A 16,962-nucleotide genomic window follows, 5' to 3' on the forward strand; every position below is an offset into this window, starting at 1 on the left:
GAATTTACTAGGCACATTACACGACCTTCCACTCATATAAGCATCTCGAGTTTTAAAAGTGATCTTCCATGCTTCACTGACTCATCTATGAAATTGATGATAACCACTATAGAGGTCAATTTTGGAAAAAATAGTACCTCCGGAAAGTTTGTCCAACATGGCTTCTAAGCAAGGGACTGGAAACTGGTATTTAAATGTATATTTATTAATTGTTCTACTATCCACATAGATCGACTAACTACAATCTTATTTGGTAAAGTAGAACTGGAACAGTGCAAGGACTTAAACTATGTTGAATCACTGGCATAACAAGTAGTTCTTCTTCCATACATTGTAATGCTTGAAGCTCTCTTAGGCTCATTTTGTAATGTGAGAGATTTGATAAAAGAGCCAGAATTGAAATCAATAAGATGTTGAACTGATCGTAGAGGTGGTAGTTGGGTGAGTAAATCAGCTGGATTAATGTCCTAAAACTCCTTGAGCAACAAGTGAACCTCTTCTAGAATGTTGGCAACTGCTCCACATGCATTGCTTTTAGTGAATACTAAAGCAAAGAGGACGAGATTCTCCAAAATTGTTGATCAATGTAGGACCAGAGACCACATGCAAAACAAGCTTATCCTTAGCATTAATTTCATCTAAGATTGAAAGCGATGATAAGAGCCGAATTTTACTTCCTTTCCATTCAAAAAAGTATGTGCTCAATCTGCATTCATGCAATGCTTTTATATTGAATTGTCATGGCCAACCCAGGATAAGATGACAAACAACCATATAGAAAACATCACATAAAACCTCGAATAAGAAATGTTTCCCAATAGAGAATGTCACTTGACACATTTCAGACACAAATATATCAATTCCTTTTTAACCCAACTTATCTTGTAAGGATGTGGATGTTTAGTGGTTTTAAAATGCAAGGTTTGTGCTATATTTCAAGAAATTATGTTTGCAGTGCATCCATTATCTATCAAAGTTTACATACCTTTCCATTGAAGATGCACTTAGTACGAAACATGACATGCCTCAGTGACTCAAGTGGTTGTCAGGGAGCTATCAGTAATTTCTCCGATATACACAACTATATCGCCTTCATCACCACACAATTCCTCAACTTCATCATCTGTTGTGAACTCTTTATTCATGTTTTCATCACATATTTCACCTTCTAATAGTGGAACTTATCTAGCAGGGTTGTCGTTTGATTTGTGATTGTATTGTAGGCAACAAAAGTACTTCAAGCTAATCTGACTTGCATACGGATTTTCTTTATTTAAATTTTTAATGGGACCTGGGCCCATATTCTGGTTTCAGTAACAAGATTTAGCTTGTTGTTAATCAAGTTCTAGGTTTGAGAAGATATATCATTTGCAGAAATTATTTTATTATTTTTTTCTAGAGACTCCAAATCAAACTTTTGGTTGGGGAAGGAACTTTTGCACTGTCAAGCTAGATTTCAGCCTTTAGTGCAAAATTAACGGTTTGAGATCCGGACCATATTGAATTCAACTCCAACTTATCTTGAACATGCTCTCTTAGTCCACCAATATATCTCGCAACCAATTAATTGTAATTTCATTTTAGTTGTTTGGTTATTCGTGACATTCACAGTTCTACAACCTTATGAGCAATGTTGGTATTGCATATACAACATTTGCTCATAATCAGTGGGGGTGTGAAAAGCCCTCGAAGATGTTATTTCATGTGAAACCAGTGGCGAATGCAACCTCTCCCCTCTCGACGACGGGTCTACATTAATTGCAACCACCACGCACTTGCTCCGCCTTTCAAATGGCAAACAACATATTTCACTCGTTTCTTTGGAAGGATCTCCATATATTTGAAAAATGTCTCAATTATTGTTCCCAATCAAAATAATTCTCAATATGTAAGTGTCTGTCGAAGAAGGGGATGTCCAATTTAACTCAAAATTCTCCATATTATTTTTGTGGCGGTCATAACTATTCATAGATTTGTAAGCTTTGCCTTCTTCATCTGTATCAAATACATCCAAATGATGTATGATATTATCCTCCACTTCTAATTTAGAAGATTTTGGGTAAGGAGGAGAAACATTTCTTCCCACATTGATTTCACAAGAAATTGGTGTGGGTGACGCCCTCACAGATTTGACTTTCGGTCATAGCTATTCATAGTTTTGCAACTTTCGCCTCATCTCTATAAAAAAGCTGAAGAACTCTGTAAAGAGTTCATCGATTCTTTGTGTGATACTAGTTGAAGCCACCCGAATGGTTTCCAGATCATGATCCTCCTCGTTGTCTGGACGTTTGTTGGTTTCTGCCATGACTTCATAGGTGCATCAACTCTAACACCACTCTAGCTTAGAAGCTTAGCAGGAAAAGCAAAAAATAGAAAAGAATGTGGATGCAATCCAAACTCTAAGATTTTTGTAAACTGTATTCTATTTTTTTCCTCCCCAATAAACTCCTATATCTATCCCTTATAATTAGCATATACCAAAAATAGAAAATCAAATCAAAACAAAAAATATTCCCTATATGAAAAGATGAAAATCAACAGCTAAGACATGAAGAAAAGGACAAAGTCATAATTGGTTGTTTACTCCTTGTATGATATCCCTACCTTACATGCTCTGCATCAAAGATGGAAAGTGTAGACTTCCTCGACACTATGCCAAAAGAAGCAGCGAGCAAAAGGGGATTCGGTAAGTAGGCGGGCAAAAGTTCGGCTCTGTGCAAATTAGAGGGATCAAGGCGCGACTGTGATGTCACGAGCAAGGGGACGATTGCTTTGTGCATTCAATTGCATAACATCTACGGTTTTAACTGGAAAGGGCTAGACAAACGAGTAGTTTTCTATAACTCGTGTAGTGGGAACTCAATAGCGGGAGTAGTTTTAGGTTTTTATTTTATTTTCATTTTAATTTTAATTTTTTTCAACGGTCACTAGCTATTTCTTACTTAGAATATGTTATTACTTTTATCATATTAGGATGTCAATATATTACATGTTAACCTAATAATAGATTATGCAGTAAATATATTAGCAATTATATATAATTTGAATTTAGTATAAAACTTCATGTTTTGTGCCATTTGTTGATTTTGAAACTTAGGTCTCAAAATGCTTCGAGGCTTATGCCTCACTACACGAACAAAAAAAAAAGCTCAATATCCAATTGCCCAATCTTAAACATTGATCCTTCCAAATGGAAATAGAGCAACTTTGTGTCAGTATCCTCAAATCTTGCACTAAGGCTTGATCAGCCTGAGAACCACAACCACCCTAAAGAATGAGGATAAAAATATAACCACTAGTGAACTTAGGGGCGCTACAAAACATGCCGGAAAAATGAAAATGACGTAATTGCTGATCTCAAACATAGAGGAAAGCGATCCAAAGGACGTTTTAATCTCCTTGATGAAGTTGCAATTATTTAACATTTAATATGCTATGAAGAATTCTAATATCATCTTCACTCTTGCCCAAACAAGTACACAAGCTAAAAGACACTCTAGGCATCATAAGAAAATTCTAACAATAAATACGCTGTGATAAAACTATAAAAAAATAGTCGCCTCAAAGCTGGAACTCTGTAACAAACATACGTGGAATTCCAACTATATTTATGCTAAATGTAACAAAAGAAAAAAATTGTTCACTTGTAGCAAATTAATTTCTATATTACAGAAAAAAACTTACAAATGACAAGAATTCATATCAAATTTACATAAAAAAAGAACAAATGCAAAACTCAAACCTAAATCATAAATTTCCAGTAAGTTTTCTACCATAGAGGGAAGCCTCGGTGTCGGGAAAGCCTAGTTGCAATGCGAAAGATGAACAAAGAATAAACAGTTCAAGAAGAAATAGCAAGGGCTTTTGTCTTGAACCTGTACCTGGGGCACCTAGGGATTGCCTGACTTGGGCCCATGCCGAGCTGACCGTTGCCCTGCATCATGGGCGGGCCGTCATCGTAGATATAGCCGACAAGAAAACCACAGGCATCGCACTGCATCTTAGTGCGCTTGCGCTGGATTCCCCAGTAATTGACGGTCTCGAAGAAGGGTTTAATCTTGTCCTCCTTGGTGAAGCGAAGCTTGGAATCGTCCACCCAAGAAAAGGAAAGCGTGCCCTTGTTCCCTGCCTCGAAGTAAGCATTCGGGGGGAATAGATATGCTGCACTTAGGTTGAGATCGGTTCCGCAGTTCGTGCACCTGCAAAAATCAAACGCGTATAAATTAGGGTGGTGAAATTTCTTGGGAGATTTGAGAGTTCAAAGAGGAGAGGGAGAGGGGAAAGGAGAGAAAGAGAGGTTGCCTGTAAACGGAAGCCATGGATTCCGATGAGAAACATGAGAGGCAGACGAGTAGCGCTTATAAGGATGATTTGGGATTCTTCCAGCTTTCTCGACGGCTTCGGTTGTCGGCAGTTGAACGCGGACTTTCATCAGGACTGGGAGGATTTTTCTCTGCGGACTCGTTATTCTTAATTATTTTCAGCTTTTATTTCTAATACTCCCATAATAATTTTAAAATAACTCAAACATAAAAAATTTCGGGTTAATAATCTGAAAATAAGTCACTTCCACCAGCTGCGTTAGTAGTCCGGATAGAAAATGGGCTCTCTTTGAAACGGATGGGCGGCAACTCTATTGCAGTTACTTTGGGATTCGTGTAAATGAAGGTCGATAGATGCCTCTACACAACAATAGCTGTGCAATAAATCTTTGTACAAAATCTGATATGGTCTTCTTGCTAGGAAATCAAAATACCTGGCTGGAACGGAAAGGAATTTTAAGATATCTTTACTAAATTTTGGTGGGATGAAAATATAGTTTAAATTTTAATTGATTATTTATCCATAATATTTATTTTTTAAAAATTTTAAATATTTTTCAAGGTGACGGTGATCTGCAAGAATATTTGCAAGATGCTTATTTTGAATGAGAGAAGTATACTCCAATTTAAATATTTTTCAACTGCAGGTTTGTTTTCCTGTTAAGGTGTATGAAAAGTAATAGTAGCCACTTTCTGCTGAGGAACAATCTAAATAACTAATTTTCAGTTAAATATGAATGAGCTTTCGTCTTTTTTTTAAGATGTTTATTGGTGTTTTATTTTATTTTTTTTTTTTTTTTTTTTTTTTTGTGTTTTTCCCCTTCCTTCCACCATGGGTCACGTTTCTTGTCCCCCTTACCATCCACTTCTATTCAACCTAATTTAAGGCAAGGTCCTACACTAAGCTGGAAAGGACTGGTTTCATCGAGCCTCCTTAATTCTTCTAAATCTTCTTACTTTCATACCATGTAAGAGTGAACATGTCTTCTTTCAGATATTGAAGTTGAAGAGTCGTCCAAAACATGGAATTTTGTGCTTATTGGATACGCATTGGTTAAGTGTGTGCCTTACAATAACTTGTTGCAGGCTAGTAGGAAGATGTGGAAGCTTAAAGATACGGTTGATCATCTATCTCATACTGAAGATTTTTTCTTCTTTAAGCTTAACAATGTAGAGGATCTTGATGTGGTCTTAATGAGTGGTTTGTGGTTTATCTCTGGCCGACCATTTATTTTTAAATGTGGATGCTTGATTAAAGCCAGCTAGGGAGAATTTTAGGAAGGTTCCTACTTTGAGTGATAAGCATTCTATTTACCCTGGGTGGCAATATTATGTCTTATAATGTTGAAGTTCTTGATGGTTTAAATGTTTCTCTCTTTTTTTTTTAAATACAAGTTGTTGATCTTCAAGTTTCTACAATGCATGATATTTTGTTTCTACGCATAATTTTGATAAACCTTGAGTTCTTATAATGTTAGTGTTTTGGATCTTTTTAACTCGGAGTTGTCAACTTGTCTAATTTTTATTTAATAATTCTCTTTTCCAAATATATTTCTATTTCTTGGATCATTGAAATGATTCGAAGAATGAGATAAATTATAAAAGAAAATAATATAACAAACTTAGACAAACTATCAAAAAAAAAAAACATTGAGAATTTTTTTTAGATAGCCTTTGTGTGATAGATCGAAAGTGTATGCCCGAAATGAAATCAGATCAAAACACTTTAAATGCATATCCACAAAAAGGATCTTATAAAATTTTCCCATGTATATATGACCAAAGAACCTGAAATCATATTTTTTCTATGGGGTTAGAAGTAACTCCCAAAGGAATGTGTCCCTTTCATTAATTACATCTTGGGAAATATTCAAGAATACACTTGATTAAAGGAATCTCGCATACATTTTGATATCAAGTGAAAGAGAATATTAACGATTAATATTGTCATCTCAAATAAGATCATCCCAATGCTTCAAAGCCATGTTAGGCCACAAGATAGAGGGTGAATCGCCGTATCCTAAATAGACGGTGTTCTATCAGCAAATGGAGCTATGAAATGACGTCAACGATATTTCTAAGGAGTAGTATATCATAGTATATCAATAAACGGTGAGGAACTCCTATTTAAGAATAGATAGCCTCGTCATAATTTCATGGATCTATCATCTCAATCTATTAAGAGTCTAAGTATATTTAGTCATGGATTTAGATGACCCAACTCGACTAGAGATCCCTTTTCAACAACCTATTTGCTTCGTTCAAGGATTTCTAGTATCCCTGAAGTTAAGAGAAAGAAAAACATAATTCCCTACATCTTTATCTAGGTGGAATTAATAGAAAAGGGACTCACACTTGCAAAAAAAAATTGATAGAATGATCACATGCCTAAAATATGTTGTTATTATTTGTACGTTTAATGCATATTTTTAATGATATTACACTTTAATGAAATGTATTTTTGATCTTTTTGGTTGTAGGTATACTAAATGGAGTAAATGGAGCAAATTGAACGAACATGGAGCAAATTATAGTCAAATGAAGAAAAAAGGTGAATGTTGATCTGGTGCCTAGGCGCCAGACAACAGAGAGTGATGCCTAAACGTCTGGATCTGGCGCCTAGGTATTAGAGACGGTTTTCTAGAAGATCCATTGGATGTAGATGAATTTTAAAGAGGCGTTTGAATAAACTCTTGGGGATTTTGTGAACTTTATTTAAAGAGACTTACAAAGATTCAAAAGAGAGACTTTTGGAGGAGGAAAAGGGAGTCTTTTGTAGAGAAGTGGATTCTTCCTAGAGAGGAGAAGTCTTAAGGGCTTGCTTTGGATTTGGAGGAGAAGAGAAGAAGTGAGAGATATCTTCTTCACTACAGATTCCAAGTAAGTTTAGAGTGAATTGTAAGGAGAGTGAGGGATTCAAAGGAATTTGAAAGATTGCTGGGAAAGAGATTAAGATAGGCTGTGTAGTTTTTTTATTTTTCTTTCTCTTGTCTAGTAAACTTTTATTCATCTATAAATCCAAGTGTTGTTGTTTCTTCCTCTTAAGATCTGAGTAGTTTCCTTTGTCTTTCTCCTTGCAATGAGGAATAATTATGTGGAGGAATATAGTAGAAGTGTTTTTAAAATTCCATAAATTATGATGATTCAAACTTTATGTTTTATTTACTTGTCAATCTGGTCAATTGATTTGTTAAAATTTGTTGTAAAATATAGTGACCCGAAATGGGTTATGTTCCAACATAGGAAGAATCACATTTACCCCCATGGACGAGAATGTAGTTCTTGAGGTTAAGTGCAAATAAATAGAAAAATAAGTTTTGATGGGCATAAAATTAGAGATTTTAGGGTGATAGACTAAAATATCCAATTTGGTTCAGATGTTTGTAAACTAAAGCGAGATTTTAGCCCTCGAATGAAGGGAAGTGGGGACTTTAGAGTAAGAGCTAGTATCTTCCTAGCCTAACCACGGGTTTAAGGACCAAACTCTGGATTAGCTAAAGTTCTTTAAGCACTTAACAGAGCGTAAAGAATATAATTTCTTATATTTGGCACAATACCTTATATTTTAAAAATTATTTTCCTACACTAATTATAAACTCATTACAAGGGAAACAATGTTTTATACAGATTTGAACTCCTCATACATTATTAGCTTAAAGTAGTGGTAACTTTGCATTTTAAAACATTTTTAAATTGTGTTGCCTTTACATTTTGCATTTGCTTAGCATACTAGCATTCCTTTAATTTTTATAGGATTAGATATTCCACAAAAACTTGTGATCATTTCCTATAAGTTTTTAATAGTTAAAAGTAGGTTTTATTAAATTCAATTTTATAAGAGTTTTGGCTATCTCCGTGGGATAGATACTGGGGTTTTCAAAGAAAATATCATATTACTTGAAATGATACATATACTTGCGTAGTACCTCTAGTGTGTAAATCATTTTTATCATCATTATATAATATTTAATTTTGCACACTAGCAACTAAATATAATTTGGTCAAGCTTTTGGCCATATTTCTGAAGTTAAATAATTGCGTAATTGCGAGCCGGGTCAAGTTTTTTACGTCGTTGCTGGAGAATTGCAACAAAACCTTTTTGACTTAGGAAAATCTTAATTTTTAATTGTAGAAAAATTATAGTGTTGTTTTTATATACGTGATTATATTTAAAAATATAAAAAAGAGAGATATATTTACTATTTTAGTTAGTGTGTTTTGCTTGTTTTATTATTTATCTTTAAAAAGTGTATGTGTAGTGCAAGAATTGAAGGTTTAATACCTTACAATTCTGAGTTAGAGCGAACAATTAGAAAAATTAGAAAACAAAAACCAATTCACAATTTCTAAGAAATGAAAAATATTATACATAATAATTTTGAAAATCAAATTGATGAGAATGGTCAAAACCATTAAGAGATTATACTAACCCTATGGTAGATGAAATTCATTGAAGTATGCAAACTCCTGTTATAGAAGCAACACATTTAAATTAATACCTGCTATCATTCAAATGGTACAAAATAACCAATTTGGGGGAACTTCATCTGAAGATCCTAACTTACATCTTGTAAGTTTCTTAGAACTTTATGCTACATTTCAGTATAATGGTGTCGTTAATGATGATGTTAGAATTTGGCTTTTTCCTTTTTCCTTAAGGGATATAGCTAAGATTTTATTAAACTCATTAGAACCTGGAGTGACCTAGCACAAAAATTCTTTGCTAAGTATTTTCCACCATCAAAGACTGCTAAACTTAGAAATGTTATTACATCTTTTTGTTAGTTTGAAGGGGAATCAATATACAAGGCTTGGGCGCACTTTAAAGAACTTCTTAGGAAGTGTCCACACCATTTTTTTCTGATTATTTAATAATTCAAAGATTTTATTATGGATTAGTAGGACCTCTTAGATCTATTATTGATGATACTGTTGGTGGATCATTAATGTTAAAACCTTTTGATGAAGCAAATTCTTTAATTAAAGAAAAAGCTATGAATAATTTTTAATAGCCTTCTAAACAGTAAATCCTAAAATAATAGCTAGAGTTCATGATTCTGACATTATTTATATGTTAAAATCTTAAGAAGTTACAATATCAAGAAAGTTAGATCAATTTAAAATAAATTTATCCAAACCCTTCAAGTGATTGAGGAAAATTTGTTTGGACAAATGATTGAATCTAACATTTCTACATCTAAAACTTTGAATGCAATTAACAGTAAACATAGTAACCCATACTCTAACTATTATAACCCATGCTAGAAAAACCACCCCAGCTTTAATTGAAATAAAAATTTTAGCAGTGTTAACCAGCAACGGGGAAATAATCAAGCAAACTGATTAGAAAACTTGAACAACGAGAGCAGTACTAACTATAGACCAACTTCTCCTCCTCCTAGATTTAATAAAAATTAACAAATTAATAAGAAGAAGTTCTTTATAGAAGAACTGGTGTTACACATGGTTAATCAATTACAAAGTTGATACACCAAAAATATATGCATTTTTAGACCCACATTTTATACTCATTTTTGGTGATATTGTACTTTAATGGAAGGTATTTTTCATGTTTTCTTGCAGGTTGTTAAATTTAGGACTTGGAGCAAAAAGGATGAAATTTGGAGTCAAAATGGAGAAGTTGAAAATTTGTTCAGCGCCGACGGCGTTGTTTGACAGAGAGCAGCAAATTAAATTGAAGAACACTAGCGTCGATGACGCCAATGTCGGTTCAGACCCTGTTTCTAGAAGATTCAACAAATTTGGACTCTTTTTGAAGAGTTTTTGGAGACACCTATGACACCTATTGGAGAACACCTCCGCGCGCTCCGACTCTATGTTTTATTTGGGGCTGAAATTGATCAGAAAAGGGGCTCCTCCTCGCTCCTTTTTTTTCATTCCTTGCCTCAATTCCTTCTCTTACATACCATACACTTTTCCATCTTCATTCCGCCACTATATTGGAATCTATTAGTGATTTTTCTTTAAGAGTTTATAGTTTTTGTGGTGGGATTAAGTGTGAATCTTTCTCTAAGAGTATTATAGAAGGAGAAAAGTGAGAGATTTCTTCTTCCTACATTTCCAAGGAAAGGCTACAAGGGATTTGCATAGAGAAAGAGTTTCAGATAAGTGTTATTTGTTCTTTTATTAATGTCGTGTGAACTTTTTTTATATATGAAATTTGTATTTGTTTTATCTTTCTCATAAAGTCTGAGTAGTTTCTTTTATCTTTCTCCTTACTCTGAGATATGGTGAAATGAAGAGATAATATGGATGTGTCAATATTAAAATATAAAATAAATTATGATGATTTTTCAACTCCAAACTTAATTTACATTTTGATTTGGCCAATTGAATTTTTAAAATTTATTGTGAAACATATAATCCGGGAAATGGAATATGAGTTCTACAACAGAGTGAGGATCACATTTGATTTCATGAAGGAGAATTTTGTTTTTGGGATTAAGTGCAAATAAATAGGGAAATATACATTATTGGGTGTAGAATTGGAGACTTTAAGGCGACAGACTAAAATCCCCAATTTGGTCTTAGTGTTTAAGAACTAAAGCGAGAGTTAGCCTTCAAGGTGAAGGGAAGTGGGAGCTCTGGAGTGGGAGCCATTATCCTCCTAGCCTATCCACGAATTTAGGGACTAAACCTGGGATTAACCAATGATTTTCTATAACATTGTATCAGGGTAGAGAATTAAAACTGCTCTTATTTGTCACAATACATATTAAAACTATTTATCTTATCTCATTTTACCAAAATCTCATTGTAGTGGGAAAGATGTTTTCTCACATAAGAAATCTTCATTACATAAACATAATTTAATAGTTTAGTAGTTAATTTTTAAACTTTGCATTTCAGATTTGCTAGTAGTTAAATAATTTAGTTCTGATAATATCTCAACATTCAAATTTAGTGACAGTAATTTTCTTTTTCTTTTTGTGAATTTTCTAGTTAATTTATCATTTCAAATTTAAACATTCCCCTTGGGATAGATATTTGGGGCTTAAATAGAAATTCATTTATTGTTTGATAACGATATGTATACTTGCATAAAATTCTAACATTATTTGCTTAAATTTCTTATTTATAAAAGATTGCATCAAGCTTTTGGCACCGTTGTATAGAGGAGGCAACTTTATCTATTTTACACAACTATATTCTCGGGATCAAAAGTTAAGGAGCAACAATTAGAAATATGAAAAATCAACTAGGACAAATTGCTAATGCCCTTAGTAATAGGCTTCAAAAAAGTCTTCCTAGTAATACTGAAATTAATCTTAAAAACCAGAATAAAAAACAAATTAAAGTTGTATAATTAAGAAATGGAAGAAAATTGGAGACAAGAGTTCAAAAAGAGATTGAAGTTGAGAAAGAGAAAAAAGAAATTGAAAATTCTGTGAAGATATTCTTCAAGACCTAGAAAAACCTATTTCTTCAATGAAGATCAATTTAAAATGACCACCACATCTATTTCCTTAGAGACTTCGACAACAGAAATTGGATAAAAATTTTCAAAGTTTCTGGAAATATTTAAGAAGTTAACTATTAATATTTCATTTATTAAAGCTCTGGAATAGATGCTAAGCTATGTAAAGTTTATGAAGGATATTTTTAATAAGAAGAGGAAGTTTATAGATAATTAGATTGTTGCCCTCAGTGAAGAGTGTAGCGCAATAAGTCAGAAGAAACTTCTGCAGAAATTAAAAGATCCTGGTAGCCTTACTATTTCATGTGCAATAGGAGACAGATTTTATGAGAAAACTCTATGTGATCTAGGGGCTTGCATTAAACTTATGCCTTTATCTATTTTTTGAAGGTTATGCTTAAGAGAGAATTCTTTCACTTCTGTAACTCCTTAGTTAGCTAATTGATCAATTACTTACCCCAAAAGGATTATAGAATATGTGTTAGTAAAAGTGGATAAATTTATCTTTCCTGTTGATTTCATTGTATTAGATATGAGGAAGATAAAGAAATCCCACTCTTTTTAAGGAGACATTTTCTTGTTATTGTAAGAGCTATGATCGATGTGCAAAAATGTGAGTTAACCATGAGAGTTAATAATCTGGAAGTGACATTTAATATATCAAAAGCAATGAAATATCTAGCAAAGGAAAGAGAGGATGAATGTTTTAGAATGAAACTTATCAATCAACCAAGTACTAACCTTTTCAAGGAATATTATGAAGATAAATTGGAACAATAGGAAATTAAGATTGATGAAGATATTGATCTGAATAATGAAAAGATTAATGAGGATACAAATTATGTTCAGGAAAATTTTGAGTTGTTGGACACGAGTGAAAACAACAAATCTTTTAGTCCTTAAAAAAAACCGCATGAACTAAGGATGAAAGTCTTACCTATGCATTTAAAGTATGCTTTTCTAGGAAACTCATCTACATTACCTGTTCTAATATCCTTAAACCTGACTGAAGATCAATAATATAAATTAATGGAAATTTTAAAATTATAAGAATGCTTTTGGATGGATGATAGTTAATGTTAAAGAAATCACTCCTTCAATTTGTATGCACAAAATTTTAATGTAAGAGAATTATATGTCGAGGGTTGATCCTTAAAGGAGACTGAACTCTATAATGAAAGAAATTGTTAATAAAGAAATTATAAAGTTGTTACATGCTAGAATTATTTATTTTATTTCACATAGTGCTTGGGTTAGTCTTATCCACTGCGTTACTAATAAATGGGAAGTGATTGTATCTATTAATGAAAATAATGAATTAATATCTACTCAACAAGTCACTGGGTGATGAATCTGCATTGACTATAGAAAATTAAATGTCGTCATAAGGAAAGATCACTTTCCTTTACCATTTTTTGTTCAAATGTTAGATAGGATAGTGGGGCATATATTTCTATTTTCTGGATGGATATACTGGTTATCACCAAAATTTTATAGCTTCGGAGGATTAAGAAAAGAACACATTCACGAGTCCTTACGAGACTTTTTCTTTTAGACAGATGCCCCCTTTGGATTATGCAATGCACTTGCAAATTTTCAAAGATTTATGATGTTCATTTTTTTGTGATTTAATTGAGAAAGGAATGGAAGTTTTTATGGATTACTTTTCAGTGTTTGGTTCTTCATTTAAATCATGTTTAAATTATTTATTAAAAGTACTTAAAAATTGCTAAGAGACAAATTTAGTTCTCAATTGGGATAAATGTTAATTTATGGTTGCAGGAGAAATTGTAGTTAGACATAAAATTTATGAAAAAGATATGGAAGTATATTTAGCAAAAATTGAAGTTATTGTTAAACTACCTCCTCCTACTACAGTGAAAGAAGTAAGAAGTTTGCTAGGACATGTTGTTTTCTACAGGTGATACATCCAAGGTTTTTCAATAATTACTAAGCCTCTATGCCAACTTTTAGAAAAAAGATGCATTATTTATTTTTAATCAGGAGCGCCTAAATGCCTTCAAGTTATTAAAAGAAAAATTAATCGTTGTTGATCCCGATATGCTTTTTTAAATGTAGAATTTAAGAAGTTGACACCACTACTTAAAGATTTTAATCCCCGGTAATGACACCAAAAACTTGATCCAAAGAAAAGTAAGATTTCAATTATATTTCTAGGGATTCTACACAAGTATACGTATCGTTATCAAGTAATATAGGGATTTGTGATTAAGCCCCAAATATCGATCCCAAGGAGATCGAGCTTAATCATGGCGACTTTCAAGAGAAATTCTAGTTTAGAATAACACGCCCTATCTTGGAAGGTAGATAAAAGTTTGGTTTTGATTTTATCCTACAATTATCACTACAATACTACTTCTACTTATAAATTAAAATACTTAGTGAAAATCAGAAAGTGGGGTTTTTAATATATTAAAAGTACTCTTCCTCATGCAATAAAAGTAGTGACATGTGTAAAAGTAAAACAAGTAGTGAGAGAGATTATGACAAACAAGAGCAATTATATTCTTTACCCTTACTAGAAATGTTTTGAAGAATATTGGTTAATCTAAATTTTGAATAGTTTTGAAGACGGGCTCTAGAGTTCTCTCTTATCCCTCCACCTGGAGGCTAACATCTCGCATCAAAACCTAAAACAATAGACCAAATTAGGGGATTTATCCTGTCACTCTAAAGTCCTATAATTCTACACCCTTTAAAGATTATTTCCCTATTTATTTGCACTTAACTATATGCACTACATTCTCATCTATGTAATCTCATGTGATTCTACCACAGTTGATTGAAACAATACCATCCCTGATCTTACATGTTCTCACAATAGATTTTAATATGAAAGTTGATGAAGTTTACATTTAAATGAAGAAAAAAATAAAATCATCACAATATATTCTCACTCTACTTGATTTTATATCCTACACATGCATATTAATTCATTATAAGAGTTAATTCATTATAAATCTACTCACTAAACATGGAGAAACAAAAAGAACTTTTCATTGAAACATGGAGAAACAAAAAGAACTTTTCATTGAACAAAAAGGATGTAAAACGAATAAGCTTTGAAAACTTACGAAAAAAGTACTAAATTCAAATCAAAATACAATGAAAATACTTATCTCTGATAGAAATCAAACTCTCCTTGTATAGAAAAAGCAATCTCCTTACAATCCTCTCCAAGAACAAAGTGAAAAGAAAAGAATAAATCTCTCACTCTCTCTCTTTCTCTCTCACCTTGCCACCCCGCTTAGGGCTCACGCCCAAGCCTTCTTCTCTTCTTCTTCAAGTCTTCTTCTCCTCTTTCAATTAATTCAAGAGTCTAAGAGTTGTTTTAAAAATATTTCCAAGCCTTTTTTTATAAATTCCCAAGAAATGCTTAAGTGTCTCTTCAAAACTGTCCAGATTCAATAAATCTTCCAAATGGTGCCTCAAGTGTCTCTTCAAAACTCCATATAACCACCCCAAATTATTCTATAAAGTCTCTTTTCTCATTTCCAATGAATTTCCCAAGATATGCACAAAGCACCGCTTCAAAAATCGTCCAAATCCGACGTATATTCTAGAAGATATGTTGAAAATCGTCACCGATGCCTAAGCGCCGATTTTTGGGCGCTTAAGCGCCCCCCTTTCTTTATGGTGGTTCCTAAGCGCCAATTTGGGCACTTAAGCGCCAAGCACAGGCACTTAAGTGTCCGGTTTAGGTCCCCTTGGCTCCGGTGTGCCCAGGTTCGACCCGATTTGCTCCGGTTTGCTCCGTTTTGGTTCATTTTTTTTTTCCTTTTGCTCCAATCACTCCAAATTCTTCAATTTGATGTACCTAAAACCAAAAACACCAGAAAATATACCTTTAAAGAGCAATATCATATAAAATAAAGCATGAAAATATTACATTTTTAGGCATATCAAAATTTTTCAAACTTAAACATTACTTTTCCTCAAATAATACTACATTTTTTAAATAATTTATGTAGATTAGGGTTAATGGGTCATCCATTAGAATTGTTAAAATTTTATTCTGAAAATGTGATAGTTCAAATTAGAAGAACTTCTAGTGAATCAGCCTAGCCCAGGCTCTAAAATATTTACCATCAAACTTGGAAATTTGTTTTCCTATCTAGTTCAGAAATATATGCAGATTTTTCAAATTTCGGATCCTATGAACTTTACTTTCTAGACGTAAGAACTCTCTTAAAAATTATTTTTACCAATATAAGTATAAAATGCAAGCTTAGGATTGTTCTAAGTTCTTTACTCTAGAAACCAATTTTTGATTAGGACTTCTCCTCAAGCTTCTCCTCAGTTTATTCTTTTTTTTTTCAAGATCTTTTTGATCCATTATTTTTTTTCTTTTTTTTTGGGATCTTTTTGCTCCATTATTTTTTTTATTCTTTTTTTTTGTATGTGAGTATTACTATATCTAGAGAAGTCCTTAAATAATTTTGAATTCAACTATCCTCCTCTAAAGTTAAAACTTATTACTTTCCTTCACTTGAAAATATGAATATTTTTTTTAAAAAAACTTTATAAGAGAGCCTTAAATGTTTGAAAATAAGAATTCTAGGAATCCTTAATTTTTCAAAAAAATACAATTTTCCCTACTAAAGATAGTTATTCATTTTCCCAAGTTCTCAACTAAATATCTTTAACTCTAGGTTCACCCTTTTCACTAAAAATATCAACTAAGTTTTCCTACTCCATTTCTATATTTAAAATTTTAACATCCTTAAGATGACTCCACATAACAATAATCATTAGAAATAAAATAAAAATTTATTTGTAAAAATTTTGAAAACAGGTAAGGTTTAAATTTAAAACATTTTTCTTTCTCCCCCAAACTTAAGCTCAAACATGTGTATCAATGAAGTACAAAAATTTGCAGCAGCGAAATATCATTTTTACAATTTACTACACATCCTACAAAAATATCAACAAATAACACATGGAGAATATTGCAGTAGAAAGTAAATCTAGCCTAAGCATGTTTGACATAACACTATAAAGGAACAAGTACAAACTGAAGATTAAATAGTAACACATTTTAAACTTCATAAAGGATTTGTTGGATGCTAATAAGTTTAAAATATTGAGATAAGTTTTGTTATCTATAAAGACTCATTTAACTTGACTTACAAACATAGACACACAAAATTCAATACATAAACTCACAGATTCATAAACAAA

General features: G+C 32.5%; 1 protein-coding gene across 1 annotated transcript; it reads right to left on the bottom strand.

Annotated features, from left to right (window-relative positions):
• Positions 1-3,589: 3,589 nt before the first annotated feature.
• LOC110029116 lies at positions 3,590-4,457 on the bottom strand. Its single transcript, XM_020731239.1, has 2 exons — positions 4,303-4,457; positions 3,590-4,199 (listed from the first exon to the last, which is right to left on the bottom strand). Exons 1-2 carry the CDS (start codon positions 4,317-4,319, stop codon positions 3,842-3,844), a joined length of 375 nt encoding a protein of 124 aa, XP_020586898.1. The 5' UTR covers positions 4,320-4,457; the 3' UTR covers positions 3,590-3,841.
• Positions 4,458-16,962: the final 12,505 nt, after the last annotated feature.

This window comes from Phalaenopsis equestris, unplaced genomic scaffold (genome assembly GCF_001263595.1).
Source record: "Phalaenopsis equestris unplaced genomic scaffold, ASM126359v1 Scaffold000551, whole genome shotgun sequence".
Taxonomy (NCBI): domain Eukaryota; kingdom Viridiplantae; phylum Streptophyta; class Magnoliopsida; order Asparagales; family Orchidaceae; genus Phalaenopsis; species Phalaenopsis equestris.